Here is a 13,277-nt window from a genome sequence, read left to right as displayed (position 1 = left end):
AACAGGGCTTGGTTCTGTCAGACTTCATCCACATAAAAGCCCAGGCTGCCATTGGAGAACCCGACGGAAAGACGAGCGAACAGGAGGAAGACGCAGGAGATATATAGGAAAGGCAGTGTCCATCACTTCAGCCGATGTAACCAGACAGCTTATGCTGGACTCAGTTATTATATAGCAGCAACTTCGTCATAAAAAAGAGGCAGAGGAAGGCGAGAAAATGGGACATACTGCAATACCTATATTGATGGCTGTATTGTCATTATGCGTGCGGAAAAACGTCGAGGTAAGAGCAAAACAGTCGGAGTCTTTTATCTCTGCCAGCTGAATTTTTGTTTGTTTGTTTTGTTCACTGAATGGCGAAGAGGACAAAATGTATTTTTAATATTATTATCATTCGCTCTCTCATTCAGCTGCTGTTCTCTCCGGGATTGCTCATAATCATCTGGGGCAGGTTTAATTTGTAAATGCACCGTCCTGTGTCAACAAGAGTAATGACACGCATCGCCCACGAAAATGCAGTGATAGTGAAAACGTTTGACATGCAGATACTGATATATGATGTAAATGAAAGCCCACACTGAGGAGAGTGTCCGTGAACATGGTTTACAGTATATTTGGCTCGCTGCGTCAAGCCTGGGCCTGCACTGATATGATGAATGTTACAGGCCCTTTTCTTCTTTTTCTTCTTCTTCTTCTTCTTCTTCTTCTTCTTCTTCTTCTTCTTCTTCCTTTTTTTTTTTTTTTTTTTTTTTTTTTTGCTTCTGTGGAAGGATGGAGATTAAATCCCATCTCATTTCACCCCATCTGGCGCTGTCAGAGAAGCAAATCAGCTCGCATCCGTCCTTTAGAGAAGTGGTGCAGCTCTTGAGCAGGATGGAGCCATCATGCATATTCAATTGGTGTTCTGTTGTACATTTGGTCTTCATGGAAGAATACTGAATTGATTAAAAACTCCCTGCTGAAGAGTCAGGAATTAGATTTGCTGTCAGATTTGCACTGAGGCGTCTTTGGGAGTGTGATACTGAGAAATCCATCTTAATGACATATATGGGGTCATTCTATTGGCATATGTACCTGCCCATAGTTAGGGGGTGAACACTGAAAGTCTCTTGTACAGAATGAAAGATCAATGGGCCACCAGGTACTCCAACCCCCTCTCCGGCTGATCGTGACTTACAGCCGACCCTCAGCTTAATGGACTTGACCTTTATTTCTCAATAACTCCTCAGCCACCCATCACGAGGCATGAATTCAAGTTGGAGGATGTGCTCTAGGTTATTGTTGGAGGTGTGTGAGTATGGGAGGGATATGAGGAGGAAGAGGGGGGAGGAGAAAGGGGGATGGATGAGTCATGACATCCCAGCTCGAGCTGTGGTTTAGGTGAAACACTCCTCTTCTAATAAAGAGTGATTGCATTCACCTCTAACATCTGAGGTGATACATGGAGGACCCTGAATGCAGGTTGAGACAGATCTTGAGGTAGTTTGTGAAATGTTTATTCATTAATCATCATCCTCAGTGAATCAGTAGCAGTCATAAAGCCTCTCCTTTCATTCTGAAATGATTTCACTTCTGTAAGAGCCTTAGTGGGATTACTGCTATACCGAGGAACAGGCTTTAGCTTCATACAAGGAGACCTGCTCGTGAAGGTTTACAGGGAAGATTACACATTGAGAGGGTTGACTGGCTGGATTACACTGTGGTATTAGTCCTAATAAAACTGTCAGCCTCCCTTAATTCACTTAACATGAATACAGTTCAAACATGAATAGTGCAAAATTGTTTTGATCTCTCTGTTATTGCATGCCATTTAAACAGAGCATGTTAACTTGAAAATGGAAATTTCAGACTCTACTGTGTATTCATATGGCCTTTAACTGGAACTCAAACACATATTCAGCATTATCCTGTGTAGCGAACCCCCCCGAATGAAGGATGACACTTTACTGATGACGTTTTGAAGGTTTAATGGCAGTAAACCATCAATCTCACCGTAAGAGCTGGGGATGTATACACAGAAACAGCGTGTAAGCAAAATAATCCACACTCTTACAATCGTAAACCTTATAACATGAAGTTCGTTTCAACGTAACATTTAACAAATGTAGCGACTGTCACAAAAACATCTAAACGTCTCCTTATTTACATCATAACCATACCTTGTGCCTCTATCAAGGGGGCTGCTAATGACAAAAGAAATCACCATAGGCTCCGTTAAGCCATCACTTTTCTAAACTCCCGCGACTGCTGCTGAAAACTGTGCCAAAAACTGTTTTACAGGAAATCGTCCCATCAAAATAAAAGCTTCTACACACGGACAGGAAGTTGGTAGTAGAAAACAGGAATGAGTGCCAAAATAAGGTGCAAAGAAAGGCATTCAGGGTTATTTACACTCCCACCAAAATTACGAATAATTGGTTTACATAAGAACCAAAATGAATAATTTTCCCAAACAAAATAACCCATGTAGGAGTTACCTTAGGAACTTTCTAACAACAATACAAGTTTTTGTACTGGACGCTCAACAACTGATAGTTTAGTAGAGCGTTGACCTTTATTATTGAGTCTCTTTTCTCCAAGTGAGATCTTTACCCTTCGCACAAGTCCATCTTTTCCACTGACAGTCTCTACAACTCTTGCAAGTCTCCATTCCCCTCTGGGTGCCAGTTCATCCATTTCCAACACAACATCACCTACTTTTAGATTCCTCTTTGGTGAGTGCCACTTTTGCCTTGAAATGATGTTGTGAATGTATTCTCGTCTCCAGCGGCTCCAGAACTGCTCTGCAAGGAACTGCACGCGGCGCCACCTCTTCTTGCTGTACAGGTCCTCATTTGAAAAGGCACCAGGTGGGGGCAACGGTGCATTGGATTTCATGTGCAGCAGATGATTGGGCGTGAGCGGTTCCAGGCTGTTGGGGCTATTCAAGTTATCTATAGTCAAGGGTCTGCTATTGACTATAGCCATGGCTTCGTAGAATAACGTCCGTAATGAAGCATCATTGAGTCTGTCGTGAGCCAGTGACAGAGTGGTATTCAGCACACTTCTGACAGTCTTTATCTGACGTTCCCACACTCCCCCTGCATGACTAGCATGGGGTGCGTTCATCACAAAGTCACATTGTTTTTCAGTCAAGTATGTAGTTAGTCTCTGAGTGTCTAGCTCATTTAAAGCTGCTTTAAACTCATTCTGAGCACCAACAAAGTTCGTTCCCTGGTCACATTGGATGTGTCGAACTGCACCTCTGATTGAAATGAAACATCTTAATGCATTAATAAATGCATCAGTAGACAAGTCCTCTAAGAACTCGATGTGAATGGCACGAGAACAAAAGCAAGTAAATAAGAGTCTATACCGTTTGTGTTGTTTTCTTCCCTCTGTTGTCACAAATGGACCAAAACAGTCCATGCCGCAGTGTGTGAAGGGAGGAGAGGGCTCTAAGCGATGTGGAGGTAGGTCACTCATCCTCTGACCCTCTGGAGCTTTGCGGAGTCTGCGGCAGATCACACATTGTCGGATGAATGAGGCAACTGTTTTACTCATTCCAGGAATCCAGTAGCCACTGGATCTGATTTCATTTATGGTGAATCCCTTTCCTTGGTGTTTTACTTTGTTATGAAAGTGAGATATTATGAGTTTGGCTGCACAATGTTCTTTTGGGATCACGATCGGGTGTTTGAAGGTGTCACTCGTTGCATGCTGGAGTCTCCCTCCCACCTTGAGGAGACCATCTGTATCCATGAAAATGTCCAGTTTAAACAGTTTGTTATGATGTGGGAGCTGTTCTCCTTTCTTCAGCTGTTTTATTTCCTGTTCATACGCTTGACTTTGTACATGTCGAATGATCACAAGTTCAGCATTTTTCTGCTCACTCACTGTAGCTGATGCATTTGACTTGATGTGTCTAGCCCTTCTTATGAGACGTGCTACAGCCTTAATTGCTTTGGACCAGGAGGGGAACTTACTTAGACATTCAGCAAGACTTACAGTGTCTGTGACTTTAGTTAACATTGTCTGTACTTTTCTGACTTCTGGATCTCCTCCCAGCTCGACAGGTTGTGCTGTGGGCAGTTCATTTTTGTAGTTCTCATTCTTGTTCAACCTTCTCCTTAAGTGTTCCAGTCTGATCTCTGCAAGCCTTCTGTTGTCTGGTAAGTTTGGCCTTTGCTTGAATGGAAGAGGCATCTCACAGTATCCTTGTTCATTTTTCTTTATCCCTTCCTTAAGTTTATCCAGAAAAACGACATCCTCTTGTGAGACCGTTTTGTCACATGCCTTTGTGTCCTTGAAATCTGATTCAAGAACATTGATCATGTCCATTGGTGTTACAGCAGGCATTTCCTTTACCATGACCCTATGGCACAGACTTGTTTCAGTTTCATTTGACTCTGATGAGCCACCAACAATGCTCCACCCTAGGTCTGTCTGTATGGCAAATGGCTCATTGTCTTTTCCGAGTAGAACCTGTTTTGGAGCTAGAGTTCTGGGACAGTTAAATCCAATGAGTAGTCCAACATCACAACTCAGGAGAGGGGGTGTCTGATCAGCGATCTCTGACAGATGGGGCCATTGCCTTGCAGTTTCATTTGTGGGTATGTTGTCATAGTTAAATGGGATGTAGTCCTTTGTGTAGGAGGGTGGAAGGTCGATGTGAACATCTGAATTATAACCTCTCACACGTAACCCTGCTACTCTCTGGCTTTTGACTGTCATTTGAACTCCCAGCATCGTGGTTAGTTTTAGCTTAACTGGATGGGATGCTGCTTGTAACTGGTTAGTTACCTCCTCACTGACAAATGTGTTGTCACTTTGTGTGTCTAATAAAGCGTACACAAGCTGCTCTTTAGATGGACTCTGAGTAGTGGAAACCCACACAGGAACAATCATGGAGGTACTACCTGATTGACCCACCTTAGTAACATTCAGAGCTGTGGCTGCCATGGTGTCATTTTCTGTGGTTGAAGCGACGTTTGTAGAGCTCTGAGGCCTTTCATTTGCCATGTGACTCTCATTGTGCAAACAGGTGGGGTGTCGTCCTTTGCAAGTGTCACATTTGTGGCGATGACAACAGTCTCTGGCATTGTGGCCCACCTTTAAGCACCCGTAGCACAGTTTATTTTCCTTCACAAATGTCCGTTTGTGGTCTAGTGACTTCTCTGAGAAGCTTGGGCACTTTGACAACTGATGACTTTCATCTTTGCAGAACATGCAGGCCACCTTTAACCTTGTGTCATTTGACTTAGTTTTTTCTCCTTGTACTGTGGCTTGTGTAGTGAAGACTTGAGTCACAGATCTGTTTGGTTTGGTCTCCCTTACGTATCTTTTCTCCAAGGATGAGCTGCTTGAGTAGAGTGCATATGAAGAAGTCACAGGATTACATGCAATTTCTGCCTCGAGTGCTACAAACTCTGCAAAATCCTTGAAAGAGGGAAAATCTTTGCCTTTCATGAGAGCAACTGTGACTTGACGGTTCCAACGCGTTGCAAGCCATTCTGGAATCTTTTGCAATACCTTTTGGTTTTCCTCACAGTCACTTAGTATCTCTAAGCCCTTTACATGTGGTGTTGCTTGCAGACAAGTTGTGAGAAAATCAGAAAAGGCTCGTAGACCTTCTGCATCTTTTGAGTGGATTTTAGGCCACTTTGACAGTTTGTCTCTGAATGCCTTTTGAACAACAAATGGCTGACCATAGCGTTGGTCAAGTCTTTTCCATGCATCTTTGTATGCCTCTTCATCACTGCGGTAGAACGTGCCCTCAAGACACTTAAGAGCAGGACCAGTGATATACCTTTTTAACAAATGCAGTTTTTCAGCTGGAGATATACCTTTGTGGCCCACCAGTGAGATGAAGGAAGCCTTTCATTCGATGTAGGTGATGGGATCTCCGCTGAACACAATGGGCACAGGCACTGGAATTCTGCTTACTGCTATGCTGTCTTGAATAGCTTTAGCCAGCTGCAATACGTCTGTGGGAGGCGATGGAGTGACAATTTGTGAGTGCAGTTGTTGTAGAGGATTATTGACAGGGATGGATGCATATTGTTCCACATGTGGGTGATATGAACCTGTAGAGAGCTCTGAGGCTGGTTGTGCAAAGCTTTGGTTGATAACAGACATCCCATTGCTCTGTAACATTAGCTGACTGTCCATATCAACTTTTAACTCCTTGTCATAAATCTCTAATTTTGCACGTGCTGCTTGCCTTTCCTTTTCTGCTTGTAAACGTTCTAGTTCAGACCTTTGTGCATCCAATTCCCTCCTGTGTTTCTCTTCCATTTCTCTTATTTTTTGTTTTTGTTTTATTTCCTCTTGTGTGATTTTATACTGAGCTTCTTTTGCAGCTAATTCTGCAACAGCATCGATTCTTTTAGCTGCAATGCTTGCTTCAGATTGGTAACTTGACTGTGATGCAGTACCAAATATGGACTTAGCATGTTCATAAGCTAAGAGCTGATGGAGGCGCTGCCTTTCTCTATCTGCATCATACTCATCTATAGCTGCTAAACGCTCAGATATGATTTTCATAATGTCCTTTGTCACTGATTCACAAGAGTCCATTTTGCGCCTTATGACATGGGATGGTTCATTACGCTCTCTATATTCACTGTATGCTTTTGTCATATCATTTACTGTCCTTTCAATATCATCAGCCATTTCTGCTAACCGTGAATCTGATAAATCACTTTTCAGGTCTTCTCTGTATACTCTGACCTGGCCTTTCCAATGTTCATAAATGGTTAGCAGTTTCTTCTCTCTTTTATTCTGTTCATCTCTTTGATATAAGAGCATTTTCTCCGTGGGCACACTGGGCCGTTCTGATCGCCTTGGGAACGTTTCATTAGCTGTTTCATCAGCTTCGCATGTCAATTCCTTTCGTTGTTCCTTTTCGTTTAACTGACCTCCTTCTATATTTTCCATTTTGAGAGCAATTGCTTGTTACCGGACCGCTGCTGTAGCTTGCTGCTCCGTGCCGTGCCGTGCCGTTCCGATCGCAGGAAGCTCTCTCTCTCTCTCGCTGCTCTCGGAGGTAAGCTCTTACTGTAGCGAACCCCCCCCCCCCCCGAATGAAGGGTGACACTTTACTGATGACGTTTTGAAGGTTTAATGGCATCAATCAACCATCAATATCACCGTAAGAGCTGGGGATGTATACACAGAAACAGCGTGTAAGCAAAATAATCCACACTCTTACAACCTTATAACATGAAGTTCGTTTCAACGTAACATTTAACAAATGTAGCGACTGTCACAAAAACATCTAAACGTCTCCTTATTTACATCATAACCATAGCTTGTGCCTCTATCAAGGGGGCTGCTAATGACAAAAGAAATCACCATAGGCTCCGTTAAGCCATCACTTTTCTAAACTCCCGCGACTGCTGCTGAAAACTGCGCCAAAAACTGTTTTACAGGAAATCGTCCCATCAAAATAAAAGCTTCTACACACGGACAGGAAGTTGGTAGTAGAAAACAGGAATGAGTGCCAAAATAAGGTGCAAAGAAAGGCATTCAGGGTTATTTACATCCTGTGTTCTTGCTGTGAGTGCACAGACATTTTTATGCCAGACAGTCACATGTATCGTATGTCCAATGAGAGCTTCCCTGCTCTCTCAGCTTTAATAGCACTCACCTGTAGAAGCACTGAAAACATTAGCAAATTGACATACAAAGCAGTTTTCCCCATGACGCAAAAGGTCAGAGAAACAACCCCTTTGTTGCACCCTGTGAACTTGTGCAATGCTGTCTGACCTTAATGAAATGCAGAAGATTTTTTGGTTTGTTACGAGCATTTCCCATTTTAATAAGACTGGGAAATATAGATAACTTACATTACTTTTGCTCAAATGTCATTAGAACTGTAGTGATTTCTGCTTGGCACCTATATTGAATTTGAGTGAGATTTTGCACAAATATGTAGATCTTTTATTAATTTCTCACCTCATTTTCCAGTTATTTTATTATACTTTTTCTAACATTCCTTTTATTTTCCATTATTTTAAATGGATGTTTTCTTAATGGACTATTTATTTGGCCTTCAAAATATATCAGGAAGAAAGACGCGGGTTGTGATTTCATGTTCAGACTGCTTATCCTGTCCAAACCAGTACTTCAACACCTGAAGGTATTCTACATGAATACAAGTGTGAGAGAACCAAAAAACATACCTATATGAAAAGCTGGAACTGATACATCTTCGGATTACACAATATTTTTTCTTTGGATTTGACGATAACTAGGATAGGGGTGGGATACGCTCCAGCCCACCTACGGCCCTTAATTGGATAGGTGGAAGAGGATGGATGGGTGATTTTTATTCCTGAGAATAGAAACATTTCATGGCTAAAATTTCCCATTGAGAATAATTCTTGGTTACTGCATTAATTTCCATAATCTAATCCTGTCAATTAAAAAACAAGAAGATTTTGTTTGATGATTTGCAGCATTACCCATAATGCTTTAAGAGGACCAGAGATGTTAATGAAACAACTGCCCTGTAGAAATGGCTGCACAAAACCTGCACAGTGGACAAATTTCTATCCATTTGCAGTTTGTTGTTACACAAAGCGCTCATACAGTGATTGTGCTCTTCTGTAGCCATATTTCTTTTCTAAAGACCACTGTAGGATCTACAGGTATGCTCAGTTTTAGATAAATAACTGCAGTGCAAACCTCTGCCTGAGCTCTCCAGTACAGAGAGTCTCGAGGACAGACCCAGAAACAAATGTGCTGTTTGGAAAGATTGTGTAGGAAAGATTTAAGCATAAAGAGGGAAAACAAGGAGAGAGTAGGGAAATATCATGATGCAGCTGCGTGCAGGCAGGAAAGGGACCCAGAAGCAGACCTCACAGAGGCGAAAATTCAAAGTCAAAAAACAGCTTTATTGCTGGAAGGGAAAACGTTACAAAGAACTACACTTGAAATCATAACTAAACATACAGAGAGGCACACAGGGAAATGCAGCCATGAATGAGGGAGATCGCCACAACAAGCACAGGAAGAAACAGACGCTAAATACAAAAGGGATAACAAGGGAAGTGAGGACACATGAGAAACACAGCTGGCACGAATAACCATAACGAGACAGGGCAAGCAAGACTGAACAGAATGAACATGAAAACACTGGACTTTCACAATAAAACAGGAAACATGATGCAGGAGTGGAGGAGAGGCTGACGAGAGGGAGCGAGGGAACACGAGAGAGAGCAGAAGTGATGGGCTGGGGAAACTTGGATAAACATGGAATAAACCACAAGAAGGGGAAAGAAGACACAAGAACACACATAAACACAAACACAGAGGGAGACACAGAGGGCAAAGACACGAGGGGAGATTCAACAAACAAAACTAACAAAACTAAACAGAACAACCCAGGCCCTTACAGAATAATGCTTAGAAATAACAAGGAAGACTTAACATTACACAAAATGACAAAAAACAGAGAGACTAAAACCGCTCGGTCACCGACCCTGGACCGTGACAGGAAATTATGTGGAGAAGATAAAAGGCAGGAAGATTTAAAAAATACATTTTAGTGAGCCTGAATGTCAAATTAATTCAGTCAAAGTAATTCAAAAAGTTGCTGTGCAACCTGCCCACTCCACGCTGCCACCACCACCACATCAGGAATAGCAGTTTCAGGCCATACAGATGCAACGACCTCCCACTCCCATCTGCCTTTCAGTGTAGTAACACAAGAGGATTTGTTTAAAACAACAAACAAAAAAAACAGAAAAAGAAAGATAAGGACAACCAGATCTCTCTCTCTCTTTCTCTCTCTCATCCACACACACACACACACACACACACACACACACACACACACACACACACACACACACACACACACACACACACACACAGCCCTACACTCACTTAATTAATTTTAGAGCCAAGAGATAATCGTATTTCACTAATGGATTCCTGTGTGCTTGCTTTTCTCTGCTATATCCGTGTGCCAGTGGGCATTAAAACGTACCATTTTGTTGTATCACATGTTTTTTCCCTGTTCTCCGTATCTCGCTTCCTTTCCAAGTTTTTGAGGTGCACCACACACACTTGCGCGCACACACACACAGACACGCGCGCACACACACAAACACACACAGTTCCAGGATTAGATCTTGCAGAGTCATTGCGAAACAAAAGCTGTACTGTACCGGGGGAAAGGGACCGCTGTAAAAGTGCCTCAGCAGTAGAGTCCTTACCAGAGTTGATAAACGAATGCATGACATTAATGCACCCTTTGGGCAATTGTTGCAACCCATCTCAGCGGAACAGTGCCGTATGTTTAATACTGTTGGGAGGTTTTATTCTCGTTCTTGCTGCCAGTTGTTTTGAGTGCCTGGGTAGAAATTAAAAAAGTGTACATTTGTGTATGCCCGGGGCGTAGAGTTCATCCAGATTTCGTGCAGAAAATAAATTCACATTAATTGCACATTTGCAAAACACCCTCCCCAATAGGTTTGGGGAACCTCTGCCAAATCCCACTCAAGATGATTCATCTTGTTTTCTGGCTTCTCTGAAAACGTTCAAATTATAGGTCTCGGTTAGAAAATGGAGTCATTCCCAAATTAAAGTTTATTAATAATTTGCTCAGGAGGCTTGTCATTTAGTGCCATCCCTTATAGCCTGTCATGATGTGCTGCATTTGATGAGTTAATTTCTCTGGATTCTCAGACTGTGCAGCCCCTTTTTTAGGCTATGTGTAATCAAAGGATAAGATTTAAAAAGAATGTAGATTAAAGCTGCTCCCAGTTTCCTCAAGATTACTTTACTTTTCATCATCCACCTACTGACTGCCACATAAAACACACACACACACATATACATGTATATATATATAGAGAGAGAGGGGGAGAGAGCATGTGAGAGAGAGATTCATGGGGCAATTTCAAGCTTGAAGCACTTCACTTAAGACTTTCTGCACCTGTGTCTGTACCAGCTGAAGCCCAGATGGGACTGTGCATTTTTGATGTGTGCAGTGGAAGATTTGTGTTTGCACATCATAAGTTTGTCCAGTGTCACCTACAGGGATTGAGAGACAAGATGATGACATCCAGCTCTGCCTCCTCTCTGGAGTCTTGCAGGAGAGAGATATCGCTGCTGCCCGAGGTTTTCACATCCTTCATAACTGCCTCAGTAAGCCTAATGGGGTTGTATTTCTGTGGAAAAGTTTAACGCCGGGGCAAAGCGTGCCGTTTAGCCTTGCCGCAGCCAGTGGGAGGCTTCGGCGGAGCCCCCCTGAAAAACATCTGCAGTGTAGAGATAACACTTGTCCTCCATGTTCGGGAGGAAAAACAGAGAGAGAGAGAGAGAGAGAGAGAGAGGGCACAGTGAAAGAGACTGAGGGCTGGTGAAGTGAGAGAGAGTGAGAGAGAGACAGGGGATTGCCCTGGCATGGCGAGAGTGGAAGTGATGTGGAGCATGTAGAGTGTTGTGTGGGTTGCAGGGTGGAGTGCATGCTGTGCTGTGGAGGAAACAATCCTTGTTCCTGCTCAGCCTCAGCAGCTGGTAGAAAAAAACTATGTCAGGAGTGAAGCTATAAGTTGTATGAAAACATGACTGCAAAGTCTAATTTAATAACGAGGCTGGATGCGCGGTGTGAGAGTGTGCAGAGTTGTTGGGTCCACTATGACCCATCGAAACAGTAATAATAGTTACAAAAAAAAGAGGAACAGAAACAGTTCTGGAGGACATTCGATGAACTTTTGTTGCTCTGTCATCTCTCTTAGACGGACAAAAAGCTAATTTCAGACACTTTCCTCCAAGTTGAACAAAGATGGGTAGAAATCACTTGCTAACAAATAGGTCACACAGTTGTACTGACGGGAGGCTGAGAGGCACAAACGTGGACGTACACACTAAAGATGGCACACTGCACAAGCTGCATCAATTATTGAAGGCCATGAAAAGGTCTGGGCTCTCGCTTGTCGACACGGCTATGGCAGTTGTCACGCCGCCTCTTAGCAGTCAGAAGGCAGACCCCACCCCCTCTCGCTTCATGCTACCTGGTTTTTGTGTACCCTGCTACTTCCCCTCCATCCAGCTCCCCATCCACCTCTACATAATACAAAGGAAAATCCCCACGCCTGTCTCCTCCTTGGCTCTGCCCCCCTCGTCCTTCCTTTCTCTCTCTGTCCCTGCCTCCTCTGTTCTCCGCCGCCACATCCCAAGGGCACTCCTTACCCCTCCCCTACTCAGACACTGCCTCTCCATCTGCCTCTCCATCTGCCTCGGCAGCTCTTAGTAGCCAGTGACATCTTTTCACTTTTCATGTGTGTACTTTGATTGTTCCTGAATAATTCATGCTGCTCCTCACCCCTAGCTTTATTTTCCCTTTCCCCTGCACCTCCATGATTTTGGAGAATTTTTTCCAAGATCTGATGCCGCATTCCTTTTCCCACTGAACGCCTCATCTGTCGACACTGAGAACTAAATTAAAAACTACTGAGGCAATGTGACTTCCATTCCCGGTGGACACATATAACTTAGAATGTCAGAATTCATCCCCTTTAAAAGTGAGGTCAAATTTCAACCGTTGTCAATAGATGGCGAATAGCCAATCAAAAATGATTAATTGTGTCCCATGTGGCGTGATGTCAGCAGCTCTCCACTGAATACAGATGCACAGTATAGTAATTGGTCTGCCCAGCAGAAGTCTCTTGTATCTGATATCTCCAAACAAATGTGTAAGGGTAGAAAGTACATGGAGAGATTTGCTGCTTTCACTGCCGTCTGTGGTACATTAACAGACCAACTGCAAATGGTAGTTGCAATACTCAAAATCGCTTCAATTTAAATCAGTTTAATTTATAACAACAAAACACAACAGCTGCCCCAACATGCTTTATATTATAAGGTAAAGACCCTAAAAAAATCCCATCAGATAACCCCCTATGAGCAAGAACTTTGTGAGAGTGGGAAGGAAAAACTCCCTTTTAACAGGAAGAAACCTCCAGCACAGGTGGAGCCATCTGCCACGACCGGCTGGGGGTGAGGGGATCTACACAATGATGTGTTTTTCATGCTTTGAAATTGATACCATCAAAGTCTGATTCTTCTAACGCCTTCAGTGTCAAATGTTTTGGAGCTTTAGAATTGCAGCAAGACACAAAGGGTTATTTGTCTTCTTCATGAATTTGCATTGACATCTTTTACCCCCTTTACTTCACTTTTTACATCAGATTTTAATGCATTTTGCACAGGCTAAATGATCAAAGAGAGTGGCATGCAGAGCTGAAAGATTAAAACAGCTCAGTTATGTTTTAATAATGTTT

General features: G+C 42.9%; 1 protein-coding gene across 3 annotated transcripts in view; it reads left to right on the top strand.

Annotated features, from left to right (window-relative positions):
- The window catches only part of aplp1 (amyloid beta (A4) precursor-like protein 1), a 40,690-nt gene continuing 27,413 nt past the window's right edge, over nt 1-13,277 (top strand). For 2 of the 3 annotated variants that reach the window (XM_082550620.1, XM_082550618.1), the window contains exon 1: nt 1-283. In XM_082550620.1, the coding sequence (XP_082406746.1) occupies nt 218-283 (66 nt within the window). In that variant the 5' untranslated portion in view covers nt 1-217. The remainder of the gene's footprint in view (nt 284-13,277) is intronic. The other variant, XM_082550619.1, reaches the window with a different exon arrangement.

Source organism: Aulonocara stuartgranti (assembly GCF_965226115.1).
Source record: "Aulonocara stuartgranti genome assembly, chromosome: 11".
NCBI lineage: Eukaryota > Metazoa > Chordata > Actinopteri > Cichliformes > Cichlidae > Aulonocara > Aulonocara stuartgranti.
Note: the sequence above shows the minus strand (reverse complement) of the source record. Positions and strands in the feature narration are given on the sequence as shown.